This window comes from Pleurodeles waltl, chromosome 7, assembly GCF_031143425.1.
Source record: "Pleurodeles waltl isolate 20211129_DDA chromosome 7, aPleWal1.hap1.20221129, whole genome shotgun sequence".
NCBI lineage: Eukaryota > Metazoa > Chordata > Amphibia > Caudata > Salamandridae > Pleurodeles > Pleurodeles waltl.
This window is the reverse complement of record NC_090446.1, coordinates 5,338,248-5,360,001: the sequence shown is the minus strand read 5'-3', so window position 1 is coordinate 5,360,001 and position 21,754 is coordinate 5,338,248. Positions and strand designations below refer to the sequence as shown.

General features: G+C 46.2%; 1 protein-coding gene across 1 annotated transcript in view; it reads left to right on the top strand.

Moving 5' to 3' along the window:
* The window catches only part of LOC138303495 (zinc finger protein 398-like), a 41,400-nt gene extending 20,856 nt beyond the window's left edge, over positions 1–20,544 (top strand). The window contains exons 6-8 of the mRNA XM_069242674.1: positions 6,998–7,111; positions 8,301–8,411; positions 19,249–20,544. Coding sequence (XP_069098775.1) covers positions 6,998–7,111; positions 8,301–8,411; positions 19,249–19,934 — 911 coding nt within the window. The 3' untranslated portion in view covers positions 19,935–20,544. The remainder of the gene's footprint in view (positions 1–6,997; positions 7,112–8,300; positions 8,412–19,248) is intronic.
* The last annotated feature ends 1,210 nt before the right edge of the window (positions 20,545–21,754 follow it).

Sequence of the window (21,754 nt, the reverse complement as noted above, 5' to 3'; positions counted from 1 at the left end):
TTCGCCAGAACCACACATTGTAGTCAAAGCAGCGGCCTTCCTGCCCACTCGTATCCTGTCTTCTTTTAGAGAAGCCGAGATCCACCACCAGTATCTGATTGGACGGATTCTGGGTTCCATTGCGCAGCCTGAGTGATAGTTCTCCTGCTGGAAGAATGTCGAGGAGGACATGTGTGCAGGAAGCTGGAACCAGGTTCTCAATCATTGCCTGACATCCCTGGAGGAGTAGAATTTATACCAGTTAACTGAGGCCAAGGCTGAACTGCAGCAACCCTAGGAAAAGATGACAGACTGCCTGGGAACTAAAAAGTCAGCGCTTTCCTGCAAGAAGAGCCTGAGCTCCAAGACCATCTAGCTAGAGCCGCAGGGTTGTCAGAACCCAACAAACCTGCAGCTGTGCCCCATCGCACATTGATGCACCAGTGACAACCCTGACAAATTTGTGACTGGCTGCAATGCTAATGTGGGTCAGTGAGTGTTTGTACACCACTCGACCCATGGTTCTTCCGAGAGCGTCTGCGTACAACCGTGAGCCTCTTGTGCCTCCATACTTGCTTTTGTGATAAAATGGTCTGCACGCAATCACCGTGTCTGTGCTGCAGGCATCTGCACAGATCATTACACCCAGGAGCATCTGCGAGTGACTGTTTCCTTCAGTGTGAGGGCCCAGGTGTGCCCTGTACCACCATGACATCAGTGCAACATCTGTGCAATGCAGTCTAGACGTATCCCCAGGCACGAGGGCCTGTGTACCACCAACTCACACCGCAGCATGTCTCCGCTGTTCGCCAGCAGTTGTACTAGTCGCCGAGAGGACTCGCTACTGTGCAATCTTTCACTCTCTGGGTTGGGTTTGTAACTTGTGAATATTTCTCTGTAAAAAAATACACTCCTAGAAATGTCCTAGAAAATATAGGTTCGGTGGCATCTGTAGCTGCAGATGCACATGCTTTGTATAGTCTGCCTTCTGGTGTTGGGTCGGAGTGTTACAAGTTGTTTTTCTTCGAAGAAGTCTTTTTTCTAGTCACGAGACCGAAGGACTCCTCCTTCTTTGGTTCCATTGCGCATGGGCGTCGACTCCATGTTAGATTGTTTTTTTTCCGCCATCGGGTTCGGACGTGTTCCTTTTCGCTCCGAGTTTCGGGTCGGAAAGATAGTGAGAATCAACGGAAAATTCGTCGGTATTGTTTCATTCGGTATCGGGGTAGATTAGAATCGACACCGAATCTTGAAGATCTCCGGTAGCCCTTCGGGGTTATTTCGATCCCCCGTCGGGGCCTGGTCGGCCCGACCGCGTGCAACACCGAGACTAATGGAACGGACCCCGTTCCGATTTTGTCCTAAATGCCACGGTAAATATCCGTATACAGACCAACATTTGGTTTGTAATTTGTGCCTGTCACCCGAGCACAAAGAAGAAACGTGCGAGGCCTGTCGAGCGTTTCGGTCAAGGAAAACACTCCGGGACCGAAGAGCCAGAAGGTTACAGATGGCGTCCACGCCGACAGGACAGCGCCGATTCGAAGAAGAGGGAGAAGAGGAAGAAACATTCTCCATCCACGAATCGGATTCAGAAGAACTCGACGTCGAGGAAACAGTGAGTAAGACGTCGAAACAAACAACACATAAAGCCCAGGGGACGCCACTGCCGACAGGCCATGGCTCAACCCATAAAGTAGGTGACCGGACGTCGGCACCGAAAAAGGGCGAGTCTGGGACTAAATCGTCCGACTCAGGCCGAGACACAGGCACGCAGCAATCACGGGATCGAGAAAGTGCTGTGGAAAAGGGCCGACGCCGAGACAGTGGCACCGAGGCTGCACGGCACCGAGATAGTGGCACCGAAGCTGCACGGCACCGAGATGGTGGCACCGAAGCTGCACGGCACCGAGACAGCGGTACCGAAGCTGCTCGGCACAAAGATACCGGCACCGAAGAAGGTCGACGCCGAGAGGGTACTACCCCAAAAAAGAGAAAAGTCTCGTCGGAGCCGAAAATAACAAAAGAGACAATTTCAGTGCCAAAACGACCTGCAAGCGAACCTAAATGCAGCTCCTACACAGAGGAGCAATCATTATCCTCACAACTGCAAAAACACAGGTTTGAGGAGGAACTGCAAACCACTGATATAGATCATACACAAAAACGAATCTATATACAGAGTGGCACAGGGAAGATCAGTACACTTCCCCTAATTAAAAGAAAGAGAAAACTGATTTTCCAACACAAGGAAACAACACCTCCACCAAAAATGGCAAAGAAGGTGACTCCACCACCCTCTCCACCACCGGCAACTCAGATATCGCCGGTACAAACTCCGCCACAATCACCAGCTCATACCACTATGAGCCAAGATGATCAGGACGCATGGGATCTCTATGACGCTCCAATATCAGACAATAGCCCCGACACGTACCCCACCAAGCCCTCACCACCTGAGGACAGCACTGCATACGCACAGGTGGTAGCTAGGGCAGCAGAATTCCACAATGTGTTGCTACATGCAGAGCCCATCGAGGACGACTTCCTTTTTAACACCCTGTCCTCTACCCATAGCAGTTACCAAAGCCTTCCGATGCTCCCTGGGATGCTAAGGCATGCAAAACAGATCTTTAAGGAGCCAGTCAAAAGCAGGGCAATAACTCCAAGGGTGGAGAAAAAATACAAGGCACCACCCAAAGAACCTGCTTTTATCACAGCACAACTGACACCAGATTCAGTTGTAGTAGGAGCAGCTCGTAAAAGAGCTAACTCACAAACAACGGGCGACGCTCCACCTCCTGACAAGGAGAGCCGCAAGTTTGATGCGGCGGGGAAACGAGTTGCAGTGCAAGCTGCAAACCAATGGCGCATCGCAAACTCCCAAGCGCTCCTAGCGAGGTATGACCGAGCCCATTGGGACGAAATGCAACATCTCATCGAGCACCTCCCTAAAGAGTTCCACAAACGGGCAAAACAAGTGGTAGAAGAGGGACAGAACATTTCGAATAATCAAATCAGGTCTTCCATGGATGCTGCAGATACAGCAGCAAGAACAATAAATACTGCTGTGACAATAAGACGGCATGCATGGCTGCGCACATCCGGCTTCAAACCGGAGATACAACAGGCGGTGCTCAACATGCCATTCAACGAACAACAACTCTTTGGCCCAGAGGTTGACACTGCAATAGAAAAATTAAAAAAGGACACGGACACAGCTAAAGCCATGGGCGCGCTCTATTCCCCGCACGGTAGAGGCACATTTGGCACATTTCGAAAAAACACTTTTAGAGGAGGGTTTCGAGGGCAAGCTACACAAGCCAGCACCTCACAAACAACACCGCCTACCTACCAGGGTCAGTACCAAAGGGGAGGCTTTAGGGGCCAATACAGAGGAGGCCAGTTCCCAAGAAACCGGGGGAAATTTCAAAGTTCAAAAGCCCCTCAAAACAAGCAGTGACTCACAGGTCACTCAACCCCTCCACACAACACCAGTGGGTCAAGTCAATTCTACAAACATTGGGAGGAGATAACAACAGACACATGGGTTTTAGCAATTATCCAACATGGTTATTGCATAGAATTTCTCCAACTCCCTCCAAACGTCCCACCCAAAATACGCAAAATGTCCAAACAGCATATGGACCTTCTAGGATTAGAAGTCCAATCATTACTTCAAAAAGATGCAATAGAATTAGTACCAATCGCACAAAAGAACACAGGAGTTTACTCACTGTACTTCCTAATACCAAAAAAGGACAAAACTCTCAGACCAATACTAGATCTCAGAACACTAAACACCTACATCAAATCAGACCATTTTCACATGGTCACATTACAAGACATTATCCCACTACTCAAACAGCAGGACTACATGACAACATTAGATCTAAAAGATGCGTATTTCCATATACCAATACATCCATCGCACAGAAAATATCTAAGGTTCGTATTCAAAGGAATACATTACCAATTCAAAGTGTTGCCATTCGGAATAACAACAGCGCCAAGAGTATTCACAAAGTGTTTAGCAGTAGTAGCTGTACACATCCGAAGGCAGCAAATACATGTGTTCCCGTACCTAGACGATTGGCTAATCAAAACCAACTCGCAACAAAAGTGTTCACATCACACAAAATTTGTTATACAAACCCTTTACAAACTTGGTTTCTCCATCAACTATGCAAAGTCAAAGCTCTTGCCGTGTCAGACACAGCAATACTTAGGGGCGACAATCAATACATCAAAAGGGATAGCCACCCCAAGTCCACAAAGAGTTCAAAATTTCCAAAAGGTGATACAAGCCATGCATCCAAATCAATACATACATGCAAAGATGGTATTAAAACTCCTAGGCATAATGTCATCATGCATAGCCATTGTCCCAAACGCAAGATTGCACATGCGGCCCTTACAACAGTGCCTAGCATCACAATGGTCACATGCACAGGGTCAAATGCAAGATCTGGTGTTGATAGACCGCCAAACATACCTCTCGCTTCTGTGGTGGAACAGTACAAACTTAAACAAAGGGTGGCCTTTCCAAGACCCAGTGCCACAATAAATATGGCATTGGGCAATTCGCAACCACATTCGCCTAATAGCACAATTTATTCCAGGGATCCAGAACCAACTAGCAGACAATCTCTCTCGGGATCACCAACAGGTCCACGAGTGGGAAATTCACCCCCAAATTCTGAACAACTACTTTCAAATATGGGGAACATCTCAAATAGATCTATTCGCAACAAAAGAAAACGCAAAATGCCAAAACTTCGCATCCAGGTACCCACACCAACAGTCCCAGGGCAATGCTCTATGGGTGAATTGGTCAGGGATATTTGCATACGCTTTTCCCCCTCTCCCTCTCCTTCCGTATCTAGTAAACAGATTGAGTCAAAACAAACTCAAACTCATACTAATAGCACCAACATGGGCAAGACAACCATGGTATACAACACTATTAGACCTTTCAATAGTACCTCATGTCAAACTACCCAACAGGCCAGATCTATTAACACAACACAACCAACAGATCAGGCATCCAAATCCTGCATCGCTAAATCTTGCAATTTGGCTCCTGAAATCCTAGAATTTGGACACTTAAACCTCACTCAAGAGTGTATGGAAGTCATAAAACAAGCCAGGAGACCATCCACTAGGCATTGTTATGCAAGTAAATGGAAAAGATTTGTTTGTTACTGTCATAATAATCAAATTCAACCATTGCATGCATCTCCAAAACACGTAGTAGCATATTTACTACATTTACATAAATCAAATCTAGCTTTCTCTTCCATAAAAGTACACCTCGCAGCAATATCTGCTTACCTGCAGTGTACTCATTCAACATCCCTATTTAGGATACCGGTCATTAAAGCGTTTATGGAAGGCTTAAAAAGAATCATACCACCAAGGACACCGCCTGTTCCTTCATGGAACCTCAACATTGTTTTAACAAGACTCATGGGTCCACCTTTCGAACCCATGCATTCTTGTGAAATTCAATACTTAACATGGAAAGTTGCATTTCTCATTGCCATCACATCTCTAAGGAGAGTAAGTGAAATACAGGCGTTTACCATACAAGAACCATTTATTCAAATTCATAAAAATAAAGTGGTTCTAAGAACAAATCCAAAATTCCTACCTAAGGTTATCTCACCGTTCCACTTAAACCAAACAGTGGAATTACCAGTGTTCTTCCCACAGCCAGATTCAGTAGCTGAAAGGGCACTACATACGTTAGACATTAAAAGAGCACTCATGTACTACATCGACAGGACAAAAGAAATTAGAAAGACAAAACAACTATTTATTGCTTTCCAAAAACCTCACACAGGAAAGGTATTGCTAGATGGATAGTAAAATGCATCCAAACCTGCTACCTTAAAGCAAAAAGAGAACTGCCTATTAGTCCAAAGGCACACTCAACCAGAAAGAAAGGTGCTACCATGGCCTTTCTGGGAAATATTCCAATGAACGAAATATGTAAGGCAGCAACATGGTCTACGCCTCACACATTTACTAAGCACTACTGTGTAGACGTGTTATCTACACAACAAGCCACAGTAGGTCAAGCTGTACTAAGAACTTTATTTCAAACAACTTCAACTCCTACAGGCTGAACCACCGCTTTTGGGGAGATAACTGCTTACTAGTCTGTGCACAGCATGTGTATCTGCAGCTACACATGCCACCGAACTGAAAATGTCACTTACCCAGTGTACATCTGTTCGTGGCATTAGTCGCTGCAGATCCACATGCGCCCACCCGCCTCCCCGGGAGCCTGTAGCCGTTTGGAAGTAGTCCTCAATATTTGTAAACTTGTAAATACATTACTTAACATTTAGTACATACTTATTTATTCCATTGCATGGGCACTATTACTAAGATACACAACTCCTACCTCACCCTCTGCGGGGAAAACAATCTAAGATGGAGTCGACGCCCATGCGCAATGGAACCGAAGTGGGAGGAGTCCCTCGGTCTCGTGACTCGAAAAGACTTCTTCGAAGAAAAACAACTTGTAACACTCCGACCCAACACCAGAAGGCGGACTATACAAAGCATGTGGATCTGCAGCGACTAATGCCACGAACAGATGTACACTGGGTAAGTGACATTTTCATATTGTCTGCTAGTATTGTGCCAGATGCCCGGCCAGCACAGGCTCCCCCCTGAAGTCCCATGGGAGGTCACTGACTCTATAAACCATTCATGGAGCCGTGTGCATGTTGAATAAAGAATCTCAGATGACTCATCTGAGTGCCTGGACTGGAGACATCCTGTGACGAGACCTGAGCGGGTCTGTAAGTTTGAGAGGCTATGACATGTAGGATTGAGGGGAAAGTAACATCCACTCACACCCTTCATGAAAAAGGCTGAGCATTTGAGACCAGGCAGCGGAAAGTTCAAGCATTAAGGGTGTTGGCATCACTGATCTCTGTTGTAACCTCCGTTTTTTTGCACCTCACATCTTTGGGGTCTAAAACTGTACTTTTGTCTTATCCAGCTGGATTTCCTGTTTGGGAAAGTGCAGTTTCTTTGGAAAACGAGGACAAGTCAGCTCGGTTTTTAAAGGGTTTTCCTGGTGCAGGCGAGGAGGGCCACGCTGAGACCAGGGCAGGTGAGTGAAAGCGATTGTTACGACAGAGTTTAAAGTGTAAGCAGTTGGCAACAAGCGCCTCTTTATGTGCTTCAGTCTGTTGGTCGTTTAGTCATAGAGAGAATGTGTCATTTGGCCTCTTCATGGGGGCAGATCCCGGTGGAAACAAACTCACAAGGATGTGTGTTTGTAGCCGCCTTGCAGCTTCTGCAGAAAGGGGCTCTAAACCCATCCTGACATCTGTGTCTGCAAATCCAAGCCACTGAAGCGTTATTAAATCTGAGAACACAAATCATTGGCCTGTGCATAATAATCAGTATTTCTGTCCTACAAAACTCCATCAGTCCTCCCTCATAGGCCTGTGGCTCTGTACCCCTGGCAGCTCCGTACCCACTTACTGACGGGTACCTGGCACACATCTGTGCTTGTACTAAATTTGTAAAGCTGTGCAGGCCCCATATCAATTCCTGAGGTGGCATCTACATAGAGTGCAGATATGAGAACACGTATCTGACCATGTCCCAGCTTCCCGATCTGTGCCCGTGCATAGTTAGTTGCTCTGTAATGTTCTGCCAGATCTTGTGACCCCCCTGATGTGTGTAATGCTTTAGATTTTTAATGTCATGCCAGACCCTTTACCACCTCCATGATGTGTGCTTGTACTCGCAGCTAAGATATTTAATAATCTGCCAGACCCATGTACCCCACCCTGAAATGTACTTGTCCGCAGTGGTTAGATGTGTAAACACCGGACCCCAAGTTCCTGATACCTGCTTGTATACCAGGGTTAGAGTTTTAATCTTCTAACATCACATTAGCAGGTCCGTGATATGTGCTTGTCCTCACAGCTAAGATATTTAATAATCTGACAGACCCATGTACCCCACCCTAATGTGTGCTTGTAAACATGGGTCAGATGCCCCACCCCCCCTCGATACGCGCTTTTATACACAGATTTATATTATTCTGTCAGACTCTGTCCACCTTTCTTGGTCTGTGCCTGACACATGTATTCAATGTTTAGTGTCACCACACTCCTGGTCCTTTAAGGGCTCACCGACACCCAAATGCAGATATTTGAACTTACACCAGATACTGCTGAATGTTTTTGAGAGAATTTTGTTTGGTGACTGAACCCGCTTCCTGTTGTCTATATTCTGCTTTAGTATATTTCATACTGTGATACTTGACTTGTTCTTTTCATAACCAGGACGCAAGGCTGTCCCTGAGGTTGTTGCAGCAGACATTAAAGAAGAGGAGAAGGAGGTCTCTTTCTCTCAGCAGCAGGACTGCAGGGTTATCGATGTCAGTGGTGCAGAAGGTAAGTTAATGTCGTGAACCTCTTTAAAACCGGAGAGCCTCTGGGTCGGGGATCTCTTGAGCAGCAGTAACTCCAGTTGCCTGATAACTCCTCGTGCATCACTGTGCGTTAGGGAGAGAGCACCCCACGCTTCCCTTTCACTGAAGTGCCTTGATGCAGACTCCCAGGTTCAGCACCACCGCGCAGGCGCGACATGAACCTGAGATACAACCGCGTGCAGCCCCACACTCTTACCCCAGGGTAGATGTCTGAGCTTTCTGATTGGCCAGTACCATTCCCAGGAACAGAAGAACATTTTAGCAAGGGTCAAACGGAATTCCGACGGAAGTTATCGAATAGGGTCAACCCAACCTTTATATCAAGACTTTAAGACAAGAACACCTCTGTGATTTAACCAGACTTAGGGCCATATGTACGAACACAATTTCCCATAGACACAAAATGGGTAAAACCCTTTGCTACATCTGGCCCTTAATCTTTTAATGGTGTGGTTGAGGGTTAATTTGCTAATTTTCTGATCTATATTTAATCCGTTCACAATTAATTATTTGGGGAAGGAAGCAAAGACCCAAGCAGTTAAGAAACCAACGGCTGCTCTGTAAGGGCTGCTTCAGGTGTAAGGCAGTACTTTCAAGAGCCCTCTTGTGGCCGTGTTCTTCACCATCAAACAAGAGCACGCAGAAGGTGAAGGTGCTTGCAATAAGTCTAACCATTGGCAGCCAGTCCGGGTAGCATTTCAACCCATGTAATTTTTGCCCACAGTGTCACACCTGTTTGGACCCAGCCATATGCAAATCCGCCTTGAACCTGGTCCTATAGGAACAGTCCATCCCGAACTGCCAGTCCAGGCCCTCTCTGAACCAGAATACAAGGAACACAAGACCGATCGCACTGCGATAGGGGGTCTTCAGTGAGATGCAGCTTATTTGAGTGGCACAGTGTGCAAGGAACCTGCGCCGGGCATACCCTTTCCACTCTGTGCTACATCAGACACACAAAAGGTGAAGAGAGGAATGCTTGTAATTTGTCTAACCACTGGCAATCACTCGGGTAGCATTTCAACCCATCGTTGTTTTGCCCACTGTGCCACCTCAGTTTGAACTCACCCATATGCAAATTAGTTTTAGCCCTGCTTTACAGGCACAGACCAGCCTGAACTGCTAAGTGAGGTCCTCCCTGAACCAGAACACAAGCAACCCAGGACCGGTTCCACCCTGATTGGGGCTCTACAGTTGGGTGCAGCTTGGGTATAGTGGCACAGGGAGCAGGGGTCCCACTTCTGGGCTTACCCATGCCACATAGGGCACCACATCGAATACACAAAATGGGATGTGAGGAATGCTCGCAGTATGTCAGACACCTTCAGAAGATAGCAGAGACCTGTCCATCAAGACCCCTTACAGTAAACTATGAAACATTTTCTAGGTGATGAGCCATTTAACAATCACCTTGTGTTCCGTAGTTGACCTTTTTCCTTCCACCGGATGTGCTTAACGCACGGGTTAGAGAGCACTATTTTGACAGCTATTTCAGCTGGTCCCTGTTCTGCTTACTAGAGGTCCTTTTCCATTTTCTGTTGGTAGTTTGTTCCCTTAGATTTTGCAAGATACCTTCCAAGCTCCACATTTCATCACACTCCTGCAAGGCCTTCATGGGAGATCACTCTTATAACGGCTCGCCTTAAGGCTCTTTGTTCTCGGTGATCATGTTTACATACACAGCACCCGCTTCAGGAGGCTTCGAGAAGATCACCTTCCAATTACTAGGTCACCATATCTTCTGGCTGAGATTTGGTCCCTCTTTACCTGCCTTTTTTCCCACAAGCGACAGGTTGAGGTCCATGTTGTAATTTTCAGCGCTTTTATTTTCAGTACTTGATTGAGTACTCAAATCAACTTTTAAATATTGTTTTAAATCAAGGAACATAAAAGGTTGCCAAAACATCTTTCACGACTTGTAACACTGATTCACCTCTTCTTCACTTCACAATTCATATAGTTCTGTACACAAGTAAATGGATATTATTTATTTATAATTAAAAATAGATTCAGGCAAGTACTACCCATAAAACTGTTTTTAGATTACATTTGTCTTAACTAGTCTTTTTCCCATTCACTTTCAAGCAGCGTTAGTGTAGAAAACTGGCCTAGTGTGTGATGGGTACCTAAGGTACTTACACCTTATACCAGGTCTAGTTATCCCTTATTAGTGAAGTGTAGGCAGTGTCTAGAAGCCAGGCTGTCTAGGGGTAGCTGTAGGCAGAGCCACCAAGGCCTAACTAGGAGACATACAAAGCTCATGCAATACCACTGTAGTCACACAGCACTTACACCCATGAAAGAGAACACTCAGGTGCTCTATATAAAGATAAAGGTACTTTATTTTTGGAACACAATACCACAAATTACTAGAGAGGCAACCCTCTAATAGGAGGTAAGTAATGCACTAAATATATACACTAGTAATCATAAATAGGCATAGAAAAGGTTAGAAAACAGGGCAAATAGCAATAACCAATAATGACCCTAGGGAGAGCCCAAACCGTCTACTAAAAAATGGAATGAGAACACAAGAGCCAGGGGCACCAGGAACCCACAGAGGTAAGTAACACAACAGAACACCCAGAGAAGACAGCAAGAAAACCAGCGGTGGATTCCTTGAGAGGAAGACCTGTGGAGAGTGGGGACCCAGTCCTAAAGTCACAGTGGAGTCCAGGAGGAGTAGGAGCTACTACCCACCGAGCTGTACTTGAGGAGTTGGGCGACGATGAAGAAGAACAGGTCAGTACTGCAGCCCTGGAGCCGTAGAAGAGTTGCTGATGAATGGAGCTGATGTCCCACGCTAGAGTGAAGATTGCAGACAGGTGTCAGTGCAGGAATTCCACCAACAAACCTTGGCAAAGGCAAACACGCGGTCGGTGGAAAAGTGGTGCTGCTGGGGACCAGCAAGGCCCAGGAGGGGGAGTCACAGGGGACCCTCAGTGTCACAGAGAGCCCACCGGAGCAGAGGCAGCAACCTCAGGACGGGCACACAGAAGTCGCAGAAGAAGCCCATGTAGCACTACTAAGGAGGATTCCACGCCGCCGAAGAGCCATGCAGGAAGGAGTGCTGGGGGCTGGAGCTGCACGTCGCCTAAAGATCCCTTGGAGGAGGTGCCAACAAGCAGTGCACGGGGGTACTATTCTGCATGGGAAAGCAAAGGCTTACCTCCACCAAAGTTAGACGGCTGGCAGAGAGGACCAAGAGGACTACTCCGGACCACCACCCGTGATGCAGGATCTACGCAGCTCAAGATGAGGGGAGATCCACGCAGCCAGTTGCTGCTTGCTGTAGGTGCCTGCGGTTGCAGTGGAGTGACTCCTCACCAAGGGAGCGTCTGTCTTCTTCTTGTGCAGGCTGAAGAGTTGCAGTCTTTTGAGGATGCACGGCCGGGGAAATGTTGCAAAGCTGGAAGGAGCTGTAGAAACAAAGTTGCAGAAGAGTCTTCTTCGTTGTAGCAGCGTTGTCTGTTCCAGTCGCCAGAAGTCGAAGTGGAGGTTGCAGAGTAATCCTGTTGGAATCTTGCAAGCCAAATCTGAGGACCTACCCAAGAGAGACGCCAAATAGCCCTGAAAGGGGGTTTGGTCAGCTACACAGGTAAGCACCTATCAGGAGGGGGCTCTGACGTCACCTGCCTGGCCACTCAAATGCTCCCAGAGTTCCCTGCAAACCTTGGAAACAAGATGGCAGAACCCAGCGACCTTATGGAGGGGCTCTGAGCACCACCCCTGAGGTGGTGATGGACAGGGGAGTGGTCACTCCCCTTTCCATTGTCCACTTTCCCGACAGAGCAGGGACTAGGAGGTCCCTGAACCAGTGTGGACTGATTTATGCACGGAGGGCACCAAATGTGCCCTTCAGAGGCTTGGGGAGGCTACTCCTCTAAAGCCAGTCACACCTGTTTCTAAAGGGAGAGGGTTTTACTTCCCTCTTCCAAAGGAAATCCTTTGTTCTACCTTCCCAGGCGTAATAAGATCAAGCAGCAGGAGGGCAGAAACCTGTCTGAGGGGTGGCAGCAGCTTGGGATGACTAAACAACCCAGTAAGACTGGTGGTAGCAATGCTGGGGGTCCTCTAAGGAGCCCTCAGAGTGCATGGAATCATACTTCCAATACTTGCAGTAGAATTGGGGTATGATTCTGACATGTTTGCTACCAAACATGCCCAAGTTCGGAGTTACCATTATGTAGTTAGACGTAGGTAGTGACCTATTTTCAGTGCACGCATAAAATGGCGTCCCTGCACTCACAAAGCCCAGGAAAATTGATCTGGAGTTTGTGGGGGCACCTTTGCTAGTGCAGGGGTGCCTCACACAGGTATCTGCACCCTGCCCTCTGTGCTGAGAGGGCCTTCCATGCACCTGTTTCACGCAGACTGCAATGGCAGACCTGCAGAACCCTTTGCATGGGCTCCCTATGGGTGGCAGAATAATGGCTGCAGCTCATAGGGATCCCCTGGAAACCCAATGCCCTGGGTACCTATGTACCATATATGAGGGACTTACATGGGGGGACCAGTATGCCAATTGTGGAAAGAAAAAGGTACACTTTAGAGGAGAGAGCAAAAACGACTGGGGTCCTGGTTAGTTAGTCAGACATACTGACAAACAGGCCACAAAGTGGTGGAAACCATGCTAGAAAGAGGCTACTTTCCTACATGCCTTTTCTGCCTATAGCTGGTGGATAAGAATCTAGAGGGGACCTGATTTTGTTTCAATAAGAAACGTCTCCACTTGAGATTTAGTTATGGCAGAGAATTCCCTCACAGCCGCCTTATTGTTTGTGATGGAATTGCCAGTGTCGCGTTCTGATCATTCTCTTTGTTCTGGGGATAGAAGCAAGTGCAGAGGGTTTGTGGGACAGGAGATGCACTTTCCGCTGATTCAGGAATATGTAGCTTATCCACAGTAGAAAAAAGCCCTCAAGCGGTATTTTTTTAAATTGAAAATAGATTGGCTAAGATAGTCAGCTTTTGTGGATTTCATCTGAGATTTGTACCTGTGAAGACCCTGCACGCTAGCTTCTATTTACTTTGTAACTTTTTACATAGTTTCGAGTCTGAGTCCCTCAAAGCTGGCGGACCAGTTCCTTTAGGCCTGTCATTGCATTTGTCAAGATCACGCTAAGGGCTTTGTCAATGCAGGTGTCACGTTCTGGGCTGTTTTAAGCTTCCTAATGCTTTAAGAATGTGTGATGCACTCACTGCCTGCCAGTTTTCTTTTTCAATTGAATTTGGGAAGTGTCCTTGCTACCCCTCAGCATTTAGGCCCAGCATTCAGTTCCGTTTCATGGCGCTCCCCCTTCACCTTCTTTTTTGTCTATCTCCATATCCCTCTCTCTGTCTCATTTTCACTTTCTATGTTTCTCTCTCCCTCGCCCTCTCCTATATCTCCCCTTTTCTCCTCATCTTTCTCTCTCTTTCTCACTTGCTGTCTTTTTATTTGTCCCCCCTTCATTCTCTCTCCCTCTTTCTTTTTCTCCATCTCTCCACCCTCACTCCTCTCTCTCATTTCTCTCACTCCCTCCTCTCTTTGTGTCTCCATCTCTCTGTCTGTCCGCCTCACTCGGTCTCTCTGTCTTCCTCTCGTCACCCCTTTTGTTTACACATTTCACTTGTGTAGGGGGAGCTCGTGCCTTAGATAGACTTATTAATATTATTGTTGTTGTTATTATTATCATCGAGCATTTTTCTCTGCTCGCTCCATAGAGAAAGGTCTTACATTTAACCCATCTACATGATAGATTCCATTTGTTTTCATTACTATGAACTCAGCTCAGACATCCTTTCATTTGCTATTATTTAATTTATTTAACATTTATAGTAAGCTATTATATCTTCAAACTCAAAATGCAGCCATAACGTTACCATTTCAAGAGTCGTATGTGTGGCAGCTTCGGGCTTGCATGGGCTTCCCAAAGAATAGAGCTGGCCATGCCAAGCGTCGTCCTGTTTCATCTGAAGTGTAGAATAACACAGCAGTTAGGAACCAGGGGAGAAATGGGGGGAGGGATAATGCATTGGAGGCCCTGCTTCAGGATTGTGCCCACAGCAGCCCTGGGTTATCCCAGAACCACCACTCTGTGGTGTTGCCAGTGCACAGAGACAAACGATAGCTGTTAGACTCTTGTGCGTAAAGAAGTATTTCACAAGTGAAAAAAGAGTCCATGCATTATATTCATACCTCTCACTTGGCTGAGAAATGTCGTGACTAGTCCCGGTCCTAATAGGATACAGACTCGGTACCGAAAGCTCCAAGGAGAGAAGACGAGTATAGCCGATGTGTAATGTCAATAAGGCATATACAAAGGAGGGGGAGGCAAGGATACCTGGAAAGAATGGGCATCAGGAGAAACAGGAGACCGATAAGGGAAAAAATAATAAAGTGCAGAGAGACAAGATTGCAAACCAAACTAATCCTTAGTGGAGCAAGCCATAGCACCTGTGATGTGTTGCCAGACACCTCCAAGTCCGTTTGTTAGTCTTACATTGCAGTTCTGCTGCGTTCCCTGAATCCCCTCCTCTGACCGGGAAGTGAGGATCATGTAGATCTTATGGCAGTTCCCATGTCCCTGTTTTTCTTATTTACCACGCCTGTCGTCTTCTGATCTTATATGGAGATCGGAACTCAGAAGATCAGACTGTACACATTCAATCTCTTTCATATTCCTGAATACATATTATTGCTTCTTAAGATCCAGATATTGTGTTGCCGTTTTGTTTACTTAGGAGATTTGTGGAGCATTGATTTTCAGTGGAAAGATCCGTGGTGCACAAATTTGCTTCCGTCCATAAACCTTTGGTGCATAGGTTTGTGCCCAAAGCTTTGTGTTGCACAGGTTTGCAGCGACTAGGTTTGTAGTGCATAGACCTGTGTGGCTTACAGCTTCATGTGACGCATAGGTTTGTGGCTTACAATAGCTGTTGTCAGCAACTTCAAAAGGAATGTGTATTTGTTTCCTCCAGAAATCAGCGGATAGAGGATTCAGGAAGTGCAGAAAAGAGATGCTGAGTAGCAGTTCAGCATCCCTTACATTTATTTCCTGTACTGTCGTATTCGTAGAAAAGCGGCTGGTGTTGGAAGTTGGTTACCACCCAAGAGAGAAAGGCCTACGGGGTGATTAACTGGGCTTGTATCTGGGCTCAATCTGTTGAAAAATGGGTTATTGGCAAGGGCAGGTAAGTACCTACACTTAGCAATAGGCCACTAACCTTCACTTAGGTCCAGTTAGGTCTCAATAAATTAAATCCAGCTCAACCCTAGGTAGCTTGGCAAAGAGCGACAAGGCTTAACTTAGAAGACATGTGTAAAACATTTAAAAATCACAAAACAGTAAATATGTAAAACACAAAATGCTATAAATATCTGACACCAATTTATAAAAATAGATTATAATTTTATCTTTGAAATGACACCACAACGATTAAAATCGTATCAGGGGAATCGGCGATCTGAATTTCTAAAGAATGAATGCTTTTTAGCGCTTAGAAACGAATAGCGTCAATCTGGTCATCTGGTCGCACCTCGACCGGTGCAAAGTCAAAGTTTAAGGCTGACCGCAATGGAGCCCTGCTTGGCTATAGCTCGCAGGAGGCCTCAGTCAAAAGTTTACCTTTGGACTTAGTTGTTTTCTTGAAGATTTTCTTCAGCGGGACCAAGTCGGCAGTCCATTAAGACCTCCTGGAACTCTTCCTCAGATACGCGTTGCGGTAGCCCTCTGTGGAGATTTTTACCTTCGGACTTAGTAGTTTTTTCAAGATGAAAATCCTTCAACCAGGGCAAACCTGAATCTTTATCCTTCGGATACACTGCCTGGGAGGTCCCTGTCTACTTCCTACGTTCGGACTTAATCAATTTTTCTGAGATTTTCTTCACCGGGAAGAACCTGCAAGTAAGGATGTGTTGCAGTTGAGGCAAGCCAGCTAGAGTTGCTGCGGCAGGTCAGTCCCTTTAATGGAGCTTTTTTCCAAAAGTTCTCCAAACTTCTCAAAACTTCTGGATCTTCTTCCAGATGTTCTTTTAAGGTTATTTTGGTGTCCACAGGTCACCCCAAGTTTCCAGATCTCTGAGATGCTCCTTGAGGATGCAGACTACAACTCCCAGAATGCACCTGGCGCAAACTCCGAAACAGCCACTGGAAAGTGGTCAGCTGGTCAGTTTCTTCATGAGTTTGTGCAGGGATCTCTGGTTTACAATTTTTCACCTGTAGCAAACAGGGAGCCCCTCCTTGAACCAGTTGAAGCCAGGCAAAGACCTTCTTGTGATGAAGCCCAAGTGTGCAGCTGGTGCAGTCCTCCAGAGGGCAGTGCCCAGGTGCATGTCAGGGGTCCAGCAGGGCAATCCATTTTGTTCTGTAGTTCTTCCTTGTTGGAATCTGGTAGGGATCTGAGGTGTGAGTGCAGGTCTGCCAGTTTTATCCTTGCTCATGGGTGAAAAACGGGGGTCCTGGTTCCCCAATCAGGTGCAGGGTCCTTCCCCCCGTGATGACCACTTTCTGGGAAGTGTGGCAAAAATCAATCCCAGGGAGCAACATTCCTCAAAAATCCATCATGGCTGAAAGTGATTTTTGGAGGTTACATCTGGCTGAGCTCACCCACTGGTGTGGCTAAAAATCTCAAACACACCCTTCTCCTGCCCTCTCCTAATCTAATCAAGAGGGCACCTAATTGTCTGGGTTTGCAGGCTGTGAGGGACGTGCAGTGTTGCTCCAAATGTCCTTCCCTGCCTTTGAAGAGCAGTTTGGCAGCCCTCCCCCTTACTGCTTCCCCATCTGCTGAGGGAAGATCTCCTCCCCCAAGCACATCTCTTTGTGTGGTGCCAGGCCACTTCACACCTCATTAATGCAGCCTGGCCAGGCTGCCAGACGCTGGCCAATCAGAGCAAAGCAGCAAAACACTGCAGGGCTGAAGTTGGCAACTTTTCAGGTGAAGTTTAAAACTCATAACCTGAACAAGTTATATTAAATCCAACAATTTTAAGTTGTGGGATTTATTATAACAATTAATTTGATACCAAACTTAAGGTATATTCTACTTAAGGGGACTTTAGAAATTAAGATAAAGTATCCCCATTATAGCCTATGGAGGCTATTCACACAATGAGGGAAAAACATATTTGGCTGTTTTACCACACCAGGGCTTATAAAATTATTTTTATAAGGTCCCTGCTTGTAGTTACATGGCAGTCGGCCCTAGGGGAACATAGGGCACACCCTTTGGGTGACTTATATGTAAAAATAAGTTAGTTTAAGACTGCAGAACTCCTTTTAATTCCAAAGTCAAATTTGCATGTAACTTTAGGTTAAAAGCAGCCAGCAGGACAGGCCTGCCTTTAAAATGACACTGGGCACCTCAGCAGTGCACCTATGGGGGCACCACCTGTGTTGGGGTCCCTAAACCTACATGCCCTACTATATTCTAGGGACTTACACGTAGGTTGACTTAGCCAATTATAATTAGCCTAATTTGCATACTGATTTTATACAGAGCACAGGCCCTGGACTGCTTAGCAGTACCCAGTGCACCATCAGAGTCAGGAAAACACCAGCAAAAAGTGGAAAATGGGGGCAAAAATGTCAGGGGGCCTTTGCAATCAGCCCTGTTTTCTCACACAAACGTTAACCTGTTTTATGTTGGACAAAAATACAGCATGTTCTTTTAGAACTGGTATGGACCTGCTCTGGGTGTAGAGAAGGGAGTCTAGAGTTTCCAGTAAAGTGGGGGCTCCAGTAAACAATATGGCGGTCATTCCAACCCTGGCAGTCAATGACCGCCGGGTTGGAGGACCGCGGGAGCACCGCCGACAGGCCGGCGGTGCTCCCAAGGGCATTCCGACCGCGGCGGTAAAGCCGCGGTCGGACCGGCAACACTGGCGGTTTCCCGCCAGTGTACCGCCGCCCTTTTGAATCCTCCAAGGTGGCGCCGAGGGGATTCCGACCCCCCCTACCGCCATCCAGTTCCCGGCGGTACGCCCGCCGGGAACCAGATGGCGGTAAGGGGGGTCGCGGGGCCCCTGGGGGCCCCTGCAGTGCCCATGCCACTGGCATGGGCACTGCAGGGGCCCCCGTAAGAGGGCCCCTACAAGTATTTCACAGTCTGCTTCACAGACAGTGAAATACGCGACGGGTGCAACTGCACCCGTCGCACAGCTTCCACTCCGCCGGCTCGGAATCGAGCCGGCTTCATCGTGGAAGCCTCTTTCCCGCTGGGCTGGCGGGCGGCCTGAAGGCGGCCGCCCGCCAGCCCAGCGGGAAAGTCAGAATTACCGCCGCGGTCTTTCGACCGCGGAACGGTAACCTGACGGCGGGACTTTGGCGGGCGGCCGCCGCCGCCCGCCAAGGTCCGAATGAGGGCCAATGTCTCTTTTAACGGGTATACAAGTGGCCTATGTCGACATTTATATTCTAAATTTAAAATATATTCTTTCCCTAGGTCACATTAAGTTTCTTTCCCAAACCTAATAAAGGCTGGTCGTTATATAGTGCAAAATGAGTGAGATACCTGCTTGAAATGCAGACTCTGTGTAAGCCATGTTAGTAAACAAAAACCTGTAACCACGCCTATTTTAGAACCATATCTTAGAAATGTATGTCTCTTTATGTTCTTGTATATGTTTCTACTATTCCACTAAATGCAAGTATATACAAAATGTCAACAAAAGAGAAATGTAACAAAAATGAAAAAATACTTGTAAAAAACATGTTTTCGCTATGCCAGATTTGAAAAGCTCAGAAGATCGACATTCTAGAAATGTAATAATGTGGTGCTGCTGTTCAGAAATAACAAACTTTCAAACCCAATAGGTGGGGAACGCGTGAACAGCCTCAAGAAAGTTGGCGAGCCCTTGACCTGCTGCAAAACAGAAGCAAGTGAAAAAGCTTTTTTAAAGAGGGAGCATCCCAATATGTTTCAGAGCTCCTACGAGGGCTCCAGAAGTCCACTGTGGTCAGACAATTGCCTTGAAAATAGAGGAGGCCAAGTTGCACAATTTGAAAGGGATACAAGTCACACAGAGTACATTGGAGAAGATCAAGAAATTGCGAAAGTGCTGATGTCACCTAAAGAAAATGAAAATGAGTGTGATCGGTGGAATTCAAAGATCATCAATGGCCTGTTGTACCTGACAAAAAAAAAAGCATTACACAACCCGTCTGAATATAATCAAAACAACAGTCCCCAGAGTAAGTGTGCAAGTAATTTAGCAAAACTCCCACCAGTGAGAGCTTTTCCCTGTTCGGACTGTGAGAAAAGTTTCTTTAAAATGCCACAACTTGTCCAACATTATAGGACGCATACAGGTGAAAGACCATATGCATGTTCCTTCTGTGACAAAACATACAACAGGAGCTATCATCTGAAAGATCATATACGAACACATACCGGAGAGAGACCCCACATGTGCCTGGTGTGTCAGCAAACCTTCACATATAAAAGTCATTTTAATTCCCATCGAAGAAAGAAGAAACACTATCTCTGGGATGCTAACTGAGGAGAGGAGAAGACAAGCATTGGTGATAATTCCACAAACAGGATGCAGTGGTACCCTTTAACTAGCCCATTACTAGCGTAGGTATCACATTATGTACCACAACTGCACCTGATTGAAAGCAAGGGGGAAGCCACGCCTGGTGCACCAGAGAAAGCTGTATGGATGGAAGCAGGAAACAGAAACCTAAAACATCTGGCTGCTATTGAACAAAGGACCCCCTTTCTGCCTTCTCAGCACCAACTAGTGTATCCTCTTTAGAATATTACCTAATACTCAGTGTGCATGTATAGTTTAAACAGAAGCACTCTTTGCTCCGTTCTCTCTCCTCCGCATTCATGTTGCGTCTTGTGCTGCTGTGCATCTCAGTGAGTACTGCAGCGCCTGCACCCTGACGCATAGCGGTAACCTCCCGTCTTAATGCATCGCTACAGTAAATCACGCAAGGCACAGAAACAGCTATGAAGCAACTTGAAGAGAAACTCAACAAAAAATAACATATAACATCAGCTTTTAATAAATACATTTTAGACCCTGTACTCTTTGGTAAAGAATTTAGTTGTGCATATCCGGTTTGCTGTTATTTAAACTGATATTAAAATTTGGAAGTTGTGTTTTTTGTTATTATTTAAACTGTTATTACATTTTGAAAGTTGTGTTTTTCAGGGTTTTGAATGTAGTGTGTTAATTAATCATCATTTACACTCTGTAGTTTGATCCTATTCCTGATAAACTGACATGTTGTATTGAAGTCACAGAAACACTGAGAAATCTTCCAGAAAGTTTATCAAACAGCACATACAGTGAAAGAGCCAGCTGATAATGACCCCTTTTCACCTGTTCCTCTGTCTCCACACACAGACACACGAAAATGTATATAAATGCACACAGACAGATGCCCCAGCCCTCTACCAATCTATGTACACAGTGATGCGTGACTCCCATGAAGGGTTCATTTGCTCTTCTAACTCCAAGTCTTCTTCGATCACAAAGAAATACAATTAAAACAAAGTGAACATTCTTGCACTAAAGCATTGTAAAAAAAAGCAGACTTTTAATTGGGGAAATCTGCAAAAGCCCAGTGAGGAGGGTCTTCACAGAACTTTTTTTTGACTAAATTCACCATGTTAACCTGGTCCCCATAGTGGCGATCAAACAAACACACATGCAGTATATGGACGCAGTACACGCACCTCAAGGATGTACACAATACACGCACCTCAAGGATGCACACAATACACGCACCTCAAGGATGCACACAATACACACAGCTCAAGGATGCACACAATACATGCACCTCACGGATGCACACAATACACGCACCTCACAGATGCACACAATACACGCACCTCAAGGATGCACCCAATACACGCACCTCAAGGATGCACACCATACACGCACCTCAAGGATGCACACAATACACACACCTCAAGGATGCACACAATACACGCACCTCAAGGATGCACTGTCAGTCATTGAGGAACTGAATTATCTGAAATATTAGAAATTACTGAAATGTGTGTTAGCATTGCTGACATACTAGCAGATGTCTTAGGCTTGGCCACCCAACGCTTCTAGAAAGACTTGAACATTAGATATGCATCCCTCATTTTGATAAGAGACTTGAATTTTCCCCAGGCATTAGACTGGATGAGGAAACTTTTTCAGCAGTACCTGTGCACACCTCTGGGTGGCGCCATCTAGCTCCACACTGACACCATTCTGCACCTGAAATCGTACTAGGTACTCTTCTGGTACCTATTCAAAACCTGAGGAATCTGCAGTTAGAAGTCTTTATCAGAAAATGAAGTTACTTGCCATCT